Consider the following 18185-nt stretch of genomic DNA (forward strand, 5'->3'; position numbering starts at 1 on the left):
GTCCAACTTCGCTGTGTTTCTGACTAACTAAACTATATTTGTAGTTATAAGTCAAACTATAGTATGTAATTAAAATGTAAAAAATAAGTAATTGTACAGTATGTAAAAAAAAAAGAGTAAAGATGAATGTTCAATGTTTTAAAAGTCGTAGTATAGTATGTCAAAAAGGTTTTATAAAGTAAAAATAACAACTTATGTCAGTAAAACGTCACAGTATTGTATGCCACAAAAATGTCATTAGAAAGTCATAGTATGCCATAATTCATCAGTGTAGTATGTCATAAAACTCATATGCTATGTCAGAAAAATATAGTATTCCATAAGAATCAGTAAAATATATCATACAAACATCAGCAAAATTGTAATTTTGAACCCAACTCAAGCTTTGATAGGGCACAGCCATCTATCTCTGTTATGATTTATTAATTTTCAAATGAACCTGCACATTAATGTAGTAATTTTTGTATTTATTTCAACACGTCATTCTTAATTATTGAATTTGTTTATTGTGAGTTATTTATGTATTCATTATGTCAGCTTAAGTTCTCCACACAGTGTTAGCTCTACTCTTGGGGGCAGCACAAACGGGCTGTAAACATAACATCTGATATTTTTTAGGTTGATATGGCAATAACAGAGCAGTTCAGAGCAGAGGTTTTTACACGTGAGGCTTTCTAATAACAACTGTAAGTTGGATATTGTAGTTTAAAAATAAAAAACATGTACTTCTTCTCCGCTTAGTTAAATCTGCACACAAACATGATGCACACATTTTAAGACTTGGTATGACTTACACTTTCCAAAGATATCATTATCTCCAATGTCCATCCCCATAAATGTTCATGAATCTGCTTAGAATAACAGAAAAAAAAGACTCATCGTTTTACTCTAGAGTTTCAGAAATTATGAAATAACACTTCCTGTTAACAATAATTATGGGTATTTTACAAAAGTTAGAGCAGGATTATCTACCAAATATAAGTAAGAAAGAATAATAGAAGTGACAAAATCCAGTATTCTGAACTTTTTTTTATGTTTGTTGCACAATAAATATTGTTTGGGACATAACTGACATTGACAGCGTCAGACTTTGAAAAACCCTTTGCGGAGGATTTCTAAGTATCTTTTAAATAACTAAAAAACGTGAAGGAAAAAAAAAAAATCATATCCCACAAATGTTCCACAGAGCCAATCATCAATCAGAACAGTAAGTTTTATTTATTGTTTCCAGCTGCACTGTATGCTATATGTTCACCTTGTACAAGAAACAAATACAAACACTCACACTAAAAACCAAACAATCTGCTAGCAGCTGCCTCTTGCTAACTTCATTGGGCTGAAGGGATGGATGTGGCTGCTGCTGCTCACAGAGGGCACGATGCCTCCGAGAGCCACAGCTGGCTTTTATTAGAGCAGAAAAACAAAAGCGGGAGAAAATTATAAAGAGGTGAGGGTGCGGTCGTTCACATAAGACTATGATTATAAGAACATTTAACAAGGCAATACAAATCGGACAGGACTGAAAACCTTGAACATTGAAAAACGTACATTTGATATATAAAAAAAAGTCACAATGGAGAAAGACGTGGAGACGTGAAAAGCAATAATCCAGTTGTTCCTCTTTCTGTTTAGATTTGGACGTATTTGAAGGCTAATCATTTTTTCCTGAGTCAGTAAAAGATTTACTGTTTTTCGTTTTTTCCTAAATCGCTAGCTGGTGCTGCAATGTGTCGTGTTGTCGGTCCTTTGGATGCAAATAGATAACATTTGGGAAACACAAATATTGTAGGTACCTCAGTTCAGCAGAGTTGGAAAAGTTACAACAGCAATATTTAATTGATGTGACACACTTCATTTATAGTATCTAACCCAGTGTCTTTTTTTGGGGGGAGGGGTTTAAAAGTGTAATTTTGACCTCATAAGCCGAAATATCCTTCCTGCAACTGGAAAGCGTATCTACTGCTCCGCATCTCGTCTCTACATTCAGGGGCCACCAACCACGACAAGTAGAAATGAGCAATGATGGAGTCCAGGGTTCTGATGGAGACGGCAGACGCTGCTGTTGTCATCAGCTGATTTTTTGTTATCTGCTTAACATCTGTATAACTTTTAAATCCATTCATTTTCAACCACTGAAGAAAAGAAAAAACTAATATTCACTTGCAACAGAAACACAGAATATAGGAGAAACAGAGGAAAGTAAAAAATAGTAACAGACACGTTTGCGCTGAAATGGGTGTAATTGACGAGGGAGGAGGAGGAGGAGGAGGAGGAGGAAGAGGAGGAACGGAGGCACGGAGGCTTGACGGATTGTTTATGAAGTCATTGTCCCTTCAAGCTCTTCCTTTCAACCGAGGAGTGGGAGTCAGATTTCCGTCCTGCACGTGGAAATGTCAACATGTCCCAGAAGTCAGGAGGAATCTCCCTCAAAATATCCTCCGAAATAAAGATTAAAAACAGAATCACTGAAATCAACGTAGAACAAAAAAAGATATGCGGGAGGAAAGGACTCAGATCTTCGGCGCATGAGTTCGATGGTCAGCCTCGTCTCCGTGTGGCAGCTCATGTGTGTCACAACGCCCGCTGTCCTCACTTGGGCTTCGTGGTTTCATACAAAAAGAAAACGTGTGAAACGTTGCCCGGCAGGCGGTCTGCTGGTAGGTTCAGATGGCTGAAGTCGAGCGTACATTTGGATGGTTGAGTTGCTGTTGTTTCCGTGTGTGTTTACGTCGGTTGTAGCCGCCTGCTCGGTTACATCAGCAGGCCTACTGCTCAGTCATGTGCTCTCTCAGGTGGTCACCGTGTTTGGAGGGTTGGTTGGGGGAGGCGGCCTGTGACGGATGGATACCGGGGGGCAAGGTGTGGGCGATGGCTCCTCCCCCAGGCACCAACCCCTCCAGAGGTCCGTGAATCCCGCCGGGGGCGGCGCCCACCACACCAGGAGGGAATCTGGAGAAGGAAAGGAGACGATCAACAACAGGCATGATAAAGAAGAGCAGAGGAAAGCTGTCGAACCGGGAAGGAACCATTTCCAATTTCCAAAATGGCAAATAGAAATCCTGGAAAACGTCTGCTGCTGCTGCTGCTCAGCGGCTGATTCATCACTTCCACTGTTTTACCCACCATGCAGCTGAACTAATGTGTGCTGCTTCTGATCATTACTTAAGTTGGATTTTACAGCAAGTGCCAATTGAAAAATACAGCATCAACACATGAAATAGGAACAATTAAATCAAATTACATATCACGATATCGGGAGACAAATAACCATTTGAGAGAAACAAAACGACTTAGTTTGAGTGGACTCACTAAGCATCTTCACCTCTATGAAACACAATATTTAGAAATGGTGCAAAGTTAAACATGGCGAGGAGCACTTCAGTGGAGGCAACACATGAGCATGTAAGAGGTCCTAATCTGGTGTAGGGGAGGATTTAAAAGGGTCATTCACCCAAATGACTATTCTTTCTCACTTTCTACCAAATGACATCTGCTCAGGTTGTATTTCTGCTGCTCAATAAAATTGAGGTAAATTATCCATTTGTTTGGTTCATAATCTCTGTAAACAGATGCTGCATTTTTTTGGTAAATTTGGCTATTGTCTGACGATGATTTAGCTTTTTTATTGGTTTAAAATTTGCTTGGAAACTGGTTCATTGTGAAACCAAACCAAAGTTGCTAATCAGAGTAGCACAAGGAAAAGGAAGATTGCTTTCATGGTATTGAAAAATACATGAAAAGGAAATTATCAGCGACATCTCTTCCCAGAAGTAGTTTTCCCAGGAAGTGAGTTTCTTTTCTTCATAATTTGGGTGAACAGATCCTTTATTGCAGAGAGCTGAAAGGAAAATGGGGACTCGTATAGAAAATAAAACAACTGATATCACAGGTGTGTTGCCACGAGTTTTACAAAAGTTTAAGATGTTCAATCTCTTTTTTTATTTCCCTCAACGACATAACTCCATTTCCTCTTCCTCTACTTTCACAAAAAAAGGTAACTGCACTCTTTTGATAACACTTTTTACTTATTTTACTCTTGATTTCCAGATGTAGCTGTAAATGTATGAACATCTCTTTAAAAATGTCCAACATTAGAGTGAGTCGGTCAGCTGTGTTCCTGTTTCAGGGTGGTGGTGGTGGGGGTTTGGGTAATTAATGAGATGCTGGGTAGAGTGGGTACAGTTACAGGACATGTGAGTGTGAAGCAGAAAAAAGGCTACAGATTTCAATGGGATATGTGGTTTTTATTAATGATGTTATTCATTTGCTCTGGCCTGTGGGCCAGCAGTGGTAGTATTCATTTACCTGGTTGAGATTTAGGTATATAATTTGTCCTGCATTCCCCCCGTTGCTATGGCCTGTACCATGGTTTGGTTCATTCGGCTGTGTGAGAGAAGCAGTTCATTCTGGTTGAGACAATATAGAGACTGAGAAACGAAGAGCCTGAACTCAACAAGGGATTAATTCATTTGGGCCAACTTCTATGTATAACGGCGCCACAAAAAAAATAGGCCCCAGCCTAATATTCAGGAAAAGAAAGTCAGAATTGTGGCAAACATACATCATGTGAACATGTAGACTAACCCCTCCCCCGTGTTTTAAGCCTCATTTACTGCAGGTGTCGATGCGCTATGCGAGTAGCCTGCTGGGCTCATTCGCATACTTCCCCCTCCTACCTGTAGGCGGCACCGTTCATCTCGGGGTGAACTTGAGGCTGCTGCTGCTGCTGCTGCTCCATCATTCCCCACGGGGCAGAGGTCACAAAGAATTCCTTGTTGATGCAGTTTCGGAGACTGTCAGGAATACGGCCTGTGTCGGGGCGAGAGTGAACGGCGGTGAGCAGAGAAACTAAAAAGCTACGAGTGTGGGAACGAATGCATCGGGCGATGTCTCCGTACCAGTGATGGCTCTGCGTATTTCTGTGGCGGCGGCCTCTCTCATCTCCAGTGATGCCTGCTCGCTGTACCAGGCGGTGTGGGGTGTGCAGATCAAGTTGGGGGCGTCTTTCAGCGGGCCTTGGGAAAAACTGCTCAGCGGCAGATGAATGAAGGAAAAGAGAAACAACGTGATTAATCTTAGTAATTTAGCCATCTATTTCCTTCACTTATTAGGGTATATCAGCGTTTACTATTGTCCTTATACATATTTGAGACTCTCGTCCTGATTTTTTTTCAAACAGTGAATTGAATCAATGAACAGAAACTGTTGGAATCAAAAGATGTGAGGATAAACACCTGAAAGGCTCCGACTCATGGACGTCCAACGCAGCGCCCCGTATCCTGCCTTCCTTCAGGGCCTGAGCCAAAGCTTTCTCATCCACCAGACCTCCCCTTGCCGAGTTGACCAGGAAAGCACCTTGACGCATCTGCAGACACAATCACAAACAGTCAAATAAACAACGACAAGGTAACGAAAAGCTTTGCAAAGAAAGGGGGGCATAGAAATGACACGAATCCCTTAATTTGCACAAAAGCTCTTGTTCACGGTATACAAGAAACTAGCATGAAAGTGATGATGCAGACGAGCATACGTTGTCTTTAACTTGATTTTCTCAACTTGAAAACGTACTCCGTTGGGTTGCAGCTGTCGGTTAAAGCAGCTGTAAATGCTTCAAATGGTTATTAAACCATTAAATTGAACACAGCCAGCAGTTAAATATATGTCCTCCAGGTGGCAGCAGTGATCCGGAGAAGAGGAAGAGGATAACTCAAGAGTGTTTCTTTTATTTATCATATTAAGGGTCCCCAAAGCGTAAAAAAAAACATTACATCGGGGCTGAAAGTGCACACTGTGGTTACTTCAGCTGCTGATTCACCACGGCTGGTTAACTTGCATGCCTGCTGGCTGCTTTGTTGGCAACTCCCAATAGGTGTTGTGTGCATGAACATATCATGGTCTGTTACATTACATCGTCAACAAATTGATTACAGTGAATCGTCCCACCACATTACAGACAGTAACCCAGAAAGATGCCCCACCCACCAGAGAGATTCTCCAAACACCTATGTTCCTTTGCATGTGCTTTTTTAGACTATCTTACCCTTCATTGAAAGGTTGTTTAAACAGCCTATAGTTGGGAGTTGCCAACAAAGGAGTGCTAGCAGCTAAGGAATGCTGGTGGCCGAGTCAAGACGGCATTCTGCTTTGTTAAATCCGTGCTACCAATCTCTAGGAATTATTGTCCCATTGAAGAGACTGTGCAGCTCGCTTTGGAGGATAATGAGGAAGAGCTTCTGCCAATCAAGGTTCATCAGTTATTTGATACATTGCAGGTTCTGTCAGCTTCTTGACGAATGCGAGGCCCCCCAACCTGTTTGATGGTGAAGTCGTTGATGAGGTGGTGGTTGTGTTCGTTCAGATTGCAGTGCAGGGAGACGCAGTCGCTCTGGTAGAGCAGGTCCTGGAGCGTGTAGACCCGCTGGACGCCCAGAGAGCGCTCCAAGCCGTCCTGGAGGTAGGGGTCGTAGAAGATCACGTTGAAGCCGAACGCTTTGGCCCGCATTGCCACCGCCTGGCCTGAGCGACCTGAAGGAAGCGCGAGAGGAGAAGAAGACACGGACTAAGAGAGGATTCAGATTTGAGATGCTTATGGTTTAATAACTACTCGTATTTTAGTGAAGACATAAACAATCAATTTGAAAATGGATTGTTTATGTGTTCACTAAAACATGTATGTGTGTATCACTGAAAGGATTAATTTATTATTTTTTATTATTTGTATAATAATACAAATGTGATTATTGATGCAAAAATGCCAAACATTTGCTAATTCAAAAAAATTATCATATTCAAATTTGTATTTATATAATTGTTTATAATGGTTTATAACCAAATACACAAACAAAATGAATAACTTTTTTGATGTACTTAGATGTTTAATTCTAGTTAACGAATGTTAGCATGCTAACCCACTACAATAACTTTAGCCATAATTTGAGCATTGTCATTGTGAGCTTGTTGGCATTATGACGTTAGCAATGAGCTTAAGCATCACCGGGCCTATGTCCAGCTGGGCAGAGCTGACAGCAGGTTTATAGATTGATGAAAAATAGTATATGTAAGTAAACTGGGTTAACCAAACTGACAACCTGGAAACACAGTAAAAACACAATACAGGGATGATTAGCACTTCTAGCTGATACCAGGAATTAAAGCCCTGCCCTGGAAAAAGGGAACTTCATTGAAGAACATTTCATCTCACAAAGTGGAAAAGGCTAGTAAAATAAGGTATGTTTTGTTCTTTGAAGAAGCCGTCCCTGCAGGCCATGTTACAAGTCATACAGCTACTGACTCCGTACAGTTGCTGTCAATTTAAAGAAAGAATCCAATGCTCAAAAGAAAGAAGGTGCTTACCAAATCCGATGAGGCCGAGCGTCTCTCCTCGGATCCTGGCTGCCCCCGACGCCACCTCCCGGATCTGCTCCACGCTCTGGACCCGCGTGCCCTCCCGGAGAGCCTGGTACAGCCAGGTGTTTCGCCGATACAGGTTGAGGATGTGACAAAGTGTTGAGTCTGCTGTCTCTTCTACAGCCGCTGAAGGAATATTACACACCGCGATGCCTGGAAAAGGTCGGATAGCAAGGGAATGATGAAGAAACAATGACATAAATCTTTCAAATGATGAGCAATATAATTGCTTCACAGATTTAATAGTTATAATAGTTGGTTGGAATTACTGGAGCTGTTTTGAGAGAGATCCATCTGCAGTTTATAATTCACAAAATAATTGGCAGGAAATTTCGTTTCTTTATGACCCTCTAAAAAAAAAAAAAATGCACTGTGTATAAAACAAAACTGTGAAGGATAAGAGGATAATTATAACTGCTAATTATGCCCATAAAAAGTGCATTTCTCATAGAATCCATGTCAGCACACTAAGATGTATTACCACAAACGACAATAATTAGGATATCACACTAAATCCTGCTCTGATACCAAACATATGCCGAAGGGGCCAAATGGGAATATCAGGGAGAGTTTTTATATCAGTTGGAGCATCTGCTCTGCATATGCAATCAGCATTACATATTCTGTTAACAGTATGTAATAATTCCTGTTACATGTGTTATTTATGTTAAGTCAATAAAGCGAGCAGAGTTTGGTTTGGCCCCCATCCAATAGTGTACTATCCTTATCCATAATGCATTATTTTTGTTGATTTATTCTTTATTCATTTCTCATGCGGCAGTGAATGATGAGCCATATGGGCAGATAGGACCTAACCTTGTTCATTATTCTCGGCATATGATTACTGTCTACCACACTTTTCATATCTATCTTCCCTCCTCTTTTGTCTGCCTCAGTCTCACCGAGCTCCCCGGCGGCCTTTATGTCGATGTTGTCGTAGCCGCTGCCGATGCGGATGACGATGCGCAGCGCCTTAAACTTCTCCAAGTCCTCTCTGGTCAGGGTGATGGTGTGGTACATCATGGCCCCTACGGCCTCGTTCAGCACCTGGGGGACAGTAGAGAGGAGGGGGGCATCATCACCGCTGTCTTATTACATCAGTAGTCCCTCAACAATCATTAGAGATGGAGGCAAATAGGAAATCTGCATTCATTGGTTTGCCCACCACATTATGAGAAACTTGAATAAGAGAGCTTTCACTGCCTCACATTTCCCTGCTCGTATACGCTCATGTCGGCTTTTCTTCATCTAAATGCAAATTGATTGTTTATGCGTGCACTAAAATATGAGCGGTTGTCTTTTGTGTTTATAATGACTGCTTGCCAAAGCTGGTTTTTGTCACAATCCATTTATTCAAACTATACGCAAACAAGGTTGAAGTGGAAGCGGGCAGGACCATGAAGTAGACTGACAGCTGCTGAGGAACCCAGAAAGCATCAGCAAGTAGCTGCAGAAAGCCACGGGCGGTAAAGACAGGTTTAAATTCACAACCCGCTTACTGAATTGACCTAAACGAGCCAGATTAGCATAGCCATGAATTTCCATGCAACATTTTTATTGGAGCGAGCTGTAGTGAGAGCGGGATGCTTAATTCAAGGTTAAAGCTCTCCTCATGCATTAATCTCATTACTTGAGCGAAGCAGGCCCAGCAGCAGGCTTGGCTGGAGACGATGCTGGAAAATGAGAGCGAATCACAGCCAACTGTTAAGCAACAGGAATACGAGCTGAGGGCAAGTTTGCGTGGAGTGGAAAAAGTGAGGAAATGTGTTTTTGTGTTGTGTTAATTAGTGAAATAACGCGTCCACAGTGCGAGCTGGCATGTGAACCTTTGCATTGCTTCGTACAAGGCTGCTACCTACAGCAAGGGATCATGAATATTGCACATAAAGCTCTTGACAAAGGCAGCAAACTGCACTTATTCTCAGCCTGCGTAATGGAACGGTTACAAAAGCTTTACAGAAATACTTGAGCACGGAGATTCATTTGTGGTTTAAGAGGAGTTACTTAGCGTGAATGTATAACAACAACTATAAAATAGTGAGATTTATAGTTGTTGGGAGGCATATTTTTGAGTGTGTTTCCCACGGCTTTCTGTCTGTATGCTAAGCTAACCGCCTGTGTGCTCGGGCTTCATACATAGCGTATGTAAGGAGTATCAATCTTCTCTTCCAAAATATTTGTATATGAATAATATTCAAAATGCTATAACATACTAACTAATACAATATAGTATTTGATCTGTTTTATTAAAACATAACAACAATATTGATCAAACTCCTGTTCCTTCCGCTGCATATGGTTTTCCAAACTCTTCGACATTAAGGGCCAATTAGATGTGAGGACAACAATGCAGACATGAAAGTCATGAACCATCATTATTAACTACCATATTGTGTTGCATTACTCATACATTTAAGAATATTCAAAACACAGATAAGACACATACTGCATAATCGCAACATCTCTGCATCAATTCCAGCTGAGGACCATCGTTTAATAACACGCCCCCATTCTCTCTCTCCCAATGTTTCCTGTCCACTGCTACACTGTCAAGTATCCGATAAAGGCCCACAAATGTAACAAAAATAAATGCCATTCATGTATGACAAAGTACAAATATGCGCCATTTCTCTCGCAACATTTCGTCCCGATTGATGTTGCGTTTCGTCATTTTCTTAATCCTCAACTATGTTGATCTTTTTAGTGCACTTTTACTTCGCACTAAAACAGTAGCACTCCATGAGAACATTGGGTTATTGAGACAGCAACGTCAAAATCTCTTGAAAAACACTCCACATTTGTATCTTTCTGAAAGTCTTCTGCGTCTCTCCAAGGACGTTTACTGTATCAGTTAATAGAAGTCATTCATTACAAAGCAGCTGTGGCCCGAGGTTAACTCAACAGGGGCCACAACGTGTTTGCAGGTCACCACTGGCTTGCAGTTGCCCTCTGAGAGCACAAGTAAACCAATATACTGATTTCTGAGTGACAGATCCCTTAATCACTGCATCTGCTCACTTCCAGACAGTGCATGCAAAAAGACAGCAGTTTGCTTTGGTTTGATTGCTTGGTGTGTGAGTCTGTTTATACACTTGTGTGTGAACAGTACTTCCCTATGAAACTTGCAGTGAGGTTTTTGGCAAGTGTTTAAATTTATGTGCATGCGTTTGTGTGTGTGTGTGTGTGTGTGTGTGTGTGTGTGTGTGTGTGTGTGTGTGTGTGTGTGTGTAGAGTGCCCCATCTGTACCCTCTGCTGTGCAGTTATAGTAGTGGGAATGCTGCCAACATCTATTCTCCCAGATGGGTCCTCAGTATGTGTAATGTATTCACTCCGAGAGCATCTCACTGGACAGAGATCGCTTGTGTGTGTGTGTGTGTGTGTGTGTGTGTGTGTGTGTGTGTGTGTGTGTGTGTGTGTGTGTGTGTATATGTGGATGAAAATTAGGAGAGCAAGAAAAATACATAAGTAATATGAAGAAAAAATAATTTATTCCACTTAACCTTTAAATTAATTATGTTAGGTTGGCTAGGTTAGGTGTTAGGTTATTGTAGATTTAAAAACAACGACAATTTTGAGAATTTAGTGCAAGATAGCATTTTCACTGAAATGAATATAACATAAAGTGGAAGCCTTCCTATTCTCTCTTTGAGTGTAAAGACCCAAACCCACCAGCTTGGATTGTAAAATAGCTCCCGACTTGCTCCAGTGTATATGCAGTAAAATAAGACAAATGTTTCACTTACTCTGGCTCAGAACAATTATACTGCATTTCTATTACCAGCCTCCGCCTCCTTATTTAACAAAGCAGCACTTCAGCACCCAGTGGGATTAGAGTCAGTGATGAAACCATTATAGTTGAACTGGGAGAGTAGAACAAGCCAGTGGGCTGAAATATTATTAGAACATTACAGAGGAGGAGACGCAGAAGGAGGAAAGAGATGATTCTTCTGCACTCAACTGAAGGCCAATTATTCAAGAATCACACTCAAAGTTCATATTACGTCCAGATCACAGTCTGTATGTGTGTGTGTGTGTGTGTATGTGTATGTGTATGTGTATGTGTGTGTGTGTGTGCTTCCTGCAGATATTGCCACCACTGCTACTGCAACTACTGCTGCTACAGCAAGCAACATGTTGCTTCAGAGTACTAAATGATATATGATATATGCACTGTTTCTGTGAGTCACATTCAAAGACATAGTTATATGTAGCTTATGATTTCTATGTGCAGGAAGAGACAACTCTAAGGGAAAAGCTGTAAAATAAAGTATTATAATAAATAACTCAGTTTTTTTGTTTTAATTATGTCTTAGTGCTTTAATTGCATTTACTATTTAATTAATTTGTTCATCATAGTACTATATCATTCTATGCATTTTCTTGATTTTTTGAATTTACTAATATTAAAGCTACAACATCAAGATGGAAATGACAAAAGGATACGACCGTAGAAATATTAGGAAACACGATATGATTCAAATGGTTTGTGCAATAATCAAAGTTGCTTGTTACCGCTCCTCCACCTGACACGTCATCGTTTTAATTACTATTTTTTTCTCCTCCCTTTTTATTTTAATGAGGTAGATAAGAAACATATCCACTCAAAACGTAATGTCTACACTAGGCAACAAAAAAGAAACAAAAATTGAAAGCAAATCAACCAGAACTAATTAAAGGTAATTACAAACATGGGAAAAGGCTGCTAAAAATTAGCTTATAAATAAGGAACCTTTAAGAAAAAAAACACTCAAGATTTTGGACACGGCTTTGAGAGCCTGAATGGCGGTTCATTTTTATAAAAGGTTAAAAGCTCAATGCTACAGATTCTATTAATACACGTAAAACTAAAAGGAGGTAATTAAATCCTGTTATTATAATAATGGTATGCTGTATTCTCTAAAAACTACAAATGAAAAGGGGACATTAAGTTATTTGTGTACCTTTTCATGGATCTCCTGTGTGGACTGGGCGTCACAGAAAGCCACTGTGGCCAAATCTTTGAGGATGGGCATCTCCACCGTGCAGTCGCGCCCATCCAGCAGCGCCACCAGGGGGCGCGGGTGCATAGGCCCATTCATAATCTGGGGCCGAATACCTGCAGAGAGAGAAAAGAGGGAGTTAATTATTTATGTCTGGCACACACACACAGTCAAGTGAGCTGCAAAAGAAGCAGTAAAATGTAGGAAACGCATCCCGCGGCAAGAGGTGTTTACACAGATCGTGACTGTGTGCTTGGCCTGTGTGATGCTAAACCATTAACACACATATACACACACACACACACACACACACACACACACACACACACACACACACACACACACGTGTAGTTCTCTACTTTCAAAACCACGATCATTGTCCTACCTTGCAACACTGGTCGATATAACACACACACACACACACACACACACACACACACACACACACACACACACAATGCTGGTGATCTGAATACCTCCCCCCCCCCCTCTCTCGCTGTTAGCCACATTGTTACCAGGCAACAGGTCCTTTCACCCCATGAGGTCATCACCTCCATTATCCTATCACCGCTGAGAAGCCGGCAGGCCTTGAGTGTGTGCGTCTCTGCACCTTCTGTACAGTTTATACCCTTCAGACACTCATTCCGACACAGAAAAAAAAGATTGGCAGGTATTCATCAATTAAATTAAAACTTGCGGTGGTTTCCAGGTTGGTCCTCTCAGAGTAAGTGTTTTGACTTCCTATCTTTGTCCTTACATGCTGTTGAGTTGCAATACAATTGCCCTTTAGGGAGAAAATTTCCCCCCCAAAAAAGAAAACTGCAGTGGAAACTCGAAACGTGTCAGTAATGAGGAATTCAGAGCATCTATCTTGACGGATTGAGTCGACTGTCAGAATGTGCCAATTCACTATTACTCTCCCATAAAATCAATGAGATGTTTTCTTTAAGTAATGTGAAGATTAATATTAAGGAGGAAATGTGACAGCGTGGACCCAAATTCCACACAAAAAAAGAGGGAAAAGAGAAAGGAGAAAAGGGGGGTCCACACACCACCACTCTCTGGCTCCCTGCTGCCTGTTGTCATGGTGATTAGAGGATTTGGGCAGGATTATGAAATATTTTATTTAGTGACATCTGCGCTGCTGGAGAGGGTATCCAAGCCTGCTCGCTACATGTCTGTCTCTCTAACTCCTTTTGGGACGCAAGGAGACGGCGTTTGTGACCTACACGTCCCAACATGCTAACATATGTATGTATGTACATATAACAGAAAACAAAAAACAAGAGATGCAGCAGTGTTTCAGTTAACCAGGCTCCAACTCTGCACCAGCAGGCGTGTTTACGGTTCTGCACAGTTAATCGAAAATGCTGCAACGATGCTCTGAGTTATAGGGAGACGCAACTCTGACCTGGTCTACAATTTAAAAAAGGCCAACAAACTGTTTTCGCTATCGGCTCGTTACTATGAATGAGGAGATGAGACATGAATGCAAACAATTCGGTCAAAATCAGAACATTTTTTCACTGTTCGCTTTCACTGGTTTGCAAATTCCAAGGCTCAGTTGTAAAAAAGTAAACATTGGAATCTAAATTCGATGCCAGTTGTCGGGATGACGGTTTAAGTTGCCAGACACAGTCAAAGAAATAAAAATCAAAAACAACAGTGTGTTCCCTTCAGCTTTTATAGAGAGCAAACTTGTCGAATAAAACAAAAAAAATTGAGATGCAGATACTGATCCAAAGTATAGCGTCATATTTTTCCTTTAACACGCATCTCTGTGCTGCCCCATTTCCTGAGATATGCAGCGCTAAAGGATGCTGAAAAAACAGGCAGTAAATTATGCAGTTTGATGCCTTTACACACGTGCAAACACACACGCACGGCATAAGGAATAACCACCTGCGCTAGACCCATCACAGAGAAATGGAAACAGGGGATTAATTTAAAAAAGGACCTGAGCAGCATATCATTAATATCACAGCTTTGACAAGCTGACATACAACCTGCATTTATTCAGGGTTAATTCCTTTAATAGGTGGTGGTGTTCTCTCTGTCGGTCTCTGTTTCTATCACACCAAAGAGGAAGGTGAACCAAATTCAGACATCTCAAGAGGCGAGACTTTAAATCAGGCAGAGATGACATGTAGAGAGTTATTTTATTATTGCTTCACTTTTATTTCATGCTTAGTTTACTTCGTCTTGTGTGTTGATTTTGAGTTGAGGGTTTTATAACTGCTATGTGGGCCACTTAATAAAATGCTTTAGAGAGAAAGGATTGTGTTTGAATTATATTACATTACAGTCCAGACATTAACAATATTATTACTGTGCAGAGCCCATAATAAAAGCAGAGCTTCATAAAAGCCCAAATAGCATAAAAGATGAGAATGATGAGAAAAGAAGAAAGGTGCATAAAAAATGTAATAAAAAAAATGTTTAAAGAAGTGACCTCCATCCTTCTCTTCCTAGTATAAGATGAACGCATGCATTATTCTCACTGGAAGGACTCATGGTGTGTGTGTGTGTGTGTGTGTGTGTGTGAGCCAGAGGAGGGGGGCTTGCTTGCAAAACACACCTGTGGCTCCACGGCTCTCCCTGGGCCTCCTCATCACACTCCTGCAGAGTTCATTATCACAGCGCAGACTGGCTGAGTAAGAAAATACTTCAATCATCTTTCAGTCACACGGACACACACACACACACACACACACACACACACACACACACACACACACACACACACACACACACACACAAGGAAACGCAGCGCTACTCCAACAGACGCGGCCATGTGTGCACACAAATGACACAAACAAACACACGCTCCGGGATGAAAAGCAGCCGACAACAGACTCACTTCATAAACAAGAATCTGCTGGTGAAAGAAGAAAAAAAGCAGCGTCACTTCTAGGATGTAGGTCAAACTGCTGTTGATTAATTATTTCCTAGTGGCTAATAGCCTTTCTACAGCCTAATAAGGCAGAACGTGGCACTGCATTTAACACATGATTAATATGCGGATAATTAACGCCTAACAAGGCTGTTAATGAGAGTCCTAATGACTCCGATACCTGGCCAGTGATTTGAAGGAGCTCTTTGGTTTTATACATTAAAAAAACGGAATCTTCCCGGAGTCCCTCAGCCAAAGAAAAAACTCCAAATGACAGAATGCTTATTATACTTCAATCATAATGTGTATTCACGAAGAAATAAACAAACATTCTGTCGGAAAGGTGTTATTGGCTGAGTCTGTGTGACGGCCTCTTATCGCCATCCCCCTGGAATGGTCACGTCAAAGTTAATGAGGCTTTAGTCTCTAGTCTGGTGCTGTCAGATGTACACTACGCTTTGTTTTTCTTCCTGCAAGTCCAGGTGGAGATTAAATCAGTAACAAGCGTTAACTGCACTGTCAGGAGGGAAATGTTATTTAGAAATAAGGCAAAAAAAACATTGCATACATTCTGAAATGTATGCATAGGCCGGCTAATGCCTCGTATTTCAAACTATATCAAGACACACATTTGAACGCAATTAAATGTAATGTTTTGTCTCCTGCCACTCTTCTAGTAGTAATACTTCTCAGAAGCAAAGAAGCAGTGTCCAGTCTTGTTTCCTTTAAAGTAGAGCCATCTTCCAAAATCAAAACAATTTTCTCTCACCCTGACCTGGAAAAAGTAATTCATGCGTTAATCTTTTCAAGACTTGACTAGTGTACCTTGCTCCTCACCAGAAGTCCCTCTCTCGACTCCAACTAGTTCAGAGCAGCTCGGCTTCTCCCTGAAAACTAAAGGCGGCCGTGCTTTTGCATCCGGACCCTTCGGCTTTGGAACGACCTGCCTGAGGAGGAAAGTCTTGCAGCATCGTTACTCTCTTTTAAATCACTTCTTAAAAGCCATTTTTTACAGACTGTCGCTTTACTGCTTTATTTTATTTTATTATTGATTTGGCAAAATTATTTTATTTATTAATTAGTGTATTTTTATTGTATCGATTGGTTTTATCGTTTCATCTTTTGAACTGTTTTATCAGGGTTAAACCTTAGTCGGTCTTTGCTTTGTTGGGCCTCACTGTTGAGCTTTCTTATTACTGCCTTGATTTTGTAAACTCTGTTTTTAAAAGGTACTGTATAAATAAAGGTATTATTATTGAAAACTGAAGACAATGTACTTAAGGTCAGGAAGTCTTTTCAGGCATATGTTTGAAGCTTCCATGTGATCTGTGGTATTGACCACTGTCACTCAACTCTACCTGAAGAAAATTAGTTATTATTTACCTCTTTTTTTGTTTTCGTTTCATTATATTGTCAAACTGTAATTAGCAGTTGTCCGTTTAGTTTGTTACTGTGTGAAATCCAAATATGGTTTGTTTGAGGGCCACTTGGGAGAGGATATTAAGATGTACTTTGAAGAACATAACATGCCATAATGAGAATGTTTATTAAAAATATTTTACTGATATAGATCATTATGGCAAAGGAATATAAAATCCTATGCTGATGTTTACTGCAGACATGCCGTAGTAAGAAAACAAACCATTATATTCTCCAGCCTTCATCTCAGATGGCTAGTTATGGATTTATAAACTGGCCAAGGAGCCCAAAAGGGACAACATAATTGAGTCTTATCCCAATAATCACCCTCGGGTGAACTCCTACCACCCAACCAATCATACAGCAGCTGGCCTCATAGCAGCACTTGAAGGCCAGAGGTCCAGCTACTAATTATAAAAAAAACTGATCGCCACTGCTTCTTTTTTTTCACTCCACTTATCTTGTGTCTTGCCACTATCTCTGTTTATTTCCATGTCTCTGTCTGTCTCTCTCTCTCTCTCTCTCTCTCCCCCTCCCTGGTTGGGTCGGCACCAGTCTGGGGAGTCTGGCAGCAGCTTTCCAGCCTCCCCACCTGGCAGCCAGACCCAGGACCTGGACTCAAGGAAACAAAAGCAGAGCCAGGACTCTCCTTATCCAAACACAGAGTCCCGCCCAACGCCAGACAAAACACCAGACTCATTCTTCAGCGGGGCAGAAATGCACCACAGAGTCGTTTTTCAAGTGCCTATTTGCTGTAAACTCCTGTGAGCAGTAGAAATAACAAGACTAAAGATGGTTTACATTAGGCGGTAAGATATCTTGGCTGGTAGTCATTTGGATAAAAATGAAAATTACTTGAGTCAATTTCCTGTTATTGCACACCAAGGTATTATTATCAACAGCAAGTATTGTATGTAAGCCAGAAAGTAATAAAGAAACAAAGCCAACAGCTCGACTAACTAAATGTAAACCATGTTCAGTGCGACAGCAGATAGCCTTATCCAGTGGAGGTCATGTGTTGTTACATCCCTCAAGGGAAGCTTGAATGGACTAAGACTGATATCATCCTCTCGCCAGCGCTAATCACTAACTGGATGATTCTCCAGGAAGTATGACAACTTTTGGCAGAGCTGGCAATAGCGTACTTCAAACCACAAATGGATTACAGATGTTCCAAACTAAAAAGCCCTTTTGGATTCGAACAACAGAAATAGAAGTCATCTTTTTAAAACGTGAAAAAAAAGAAGGAAAGAAGCAGAACTTCTAGAAGTACGCGCCTCCTCGGCGAATACGATCTGGTGTTTAATTCTTTCGTTTGGAACGGCTGATCTTGGAAAAGCAGCTCAGAAAGCTTCGCTGCCAGATGCTGTGAGTCAGAGTTTTTCAGAGGGAGAAGGATCATTTCCCAAATAGAGCGCAAACAATCAACGGAAGACAATAAACCCCAACTCAAACTCGTGTTTCTCCTCTTGGGTTTGGAAATATT

General features: G+C 41.0%; 1 protein-coding gene across 1 annotated transcript in view; it reads right to left on the reverse strand.

Annotated features, from left to right (window-relative positions):
• Positions 1–2765: 2765 nt before the first annotated feature.
• The window catches only part of LOC306746932 (C-terminal-binding protein 2-like), a gene marked incomplete at both ends in the record, with an annotated part of 37793 nt that continues 22373 nt past the window's right edge, over positions 2766–18185 (reverse strand). Inside the window, 8 exons of the mRNA XM_079229919.1 lie at positions 2766–2949; positions 4677–4809; positions 4899–5026; positions 5235–5365; positions 6311–6525; positions 7354–7560; positions 8310–8454; positions 12349–12503. Coding sequence (XP_079086045.1) covers positions 2766–2949; positions 4677–4809; positions 4899–5026; positions 5235–5365; positions 6311–6525; positions 7354–7560; positions 8310–8454; positions 12349–12503 — 1298 coding nt within the window. The remainder of the gene's footprint in view (positions 2950–4676; positions 4810–4898; positions 5027–5234; positions 5366–6310; positions 6526–7353; positions 7561–8309; positions 8455–12348; positions 12504–18185) is intronic.

The sequence above is a fragment of the Taurulus bubalis genome (assembly GCF_910589615.1).
Source record: "Taurulus bubalis genome assembly, chromosome: 14".
Lineage (NCBI taxonomy): Eukaryota > Metazoa > Chordata > Actinopteri > Perciformes > Cottidae > Taurulus > Taurulus bubalis.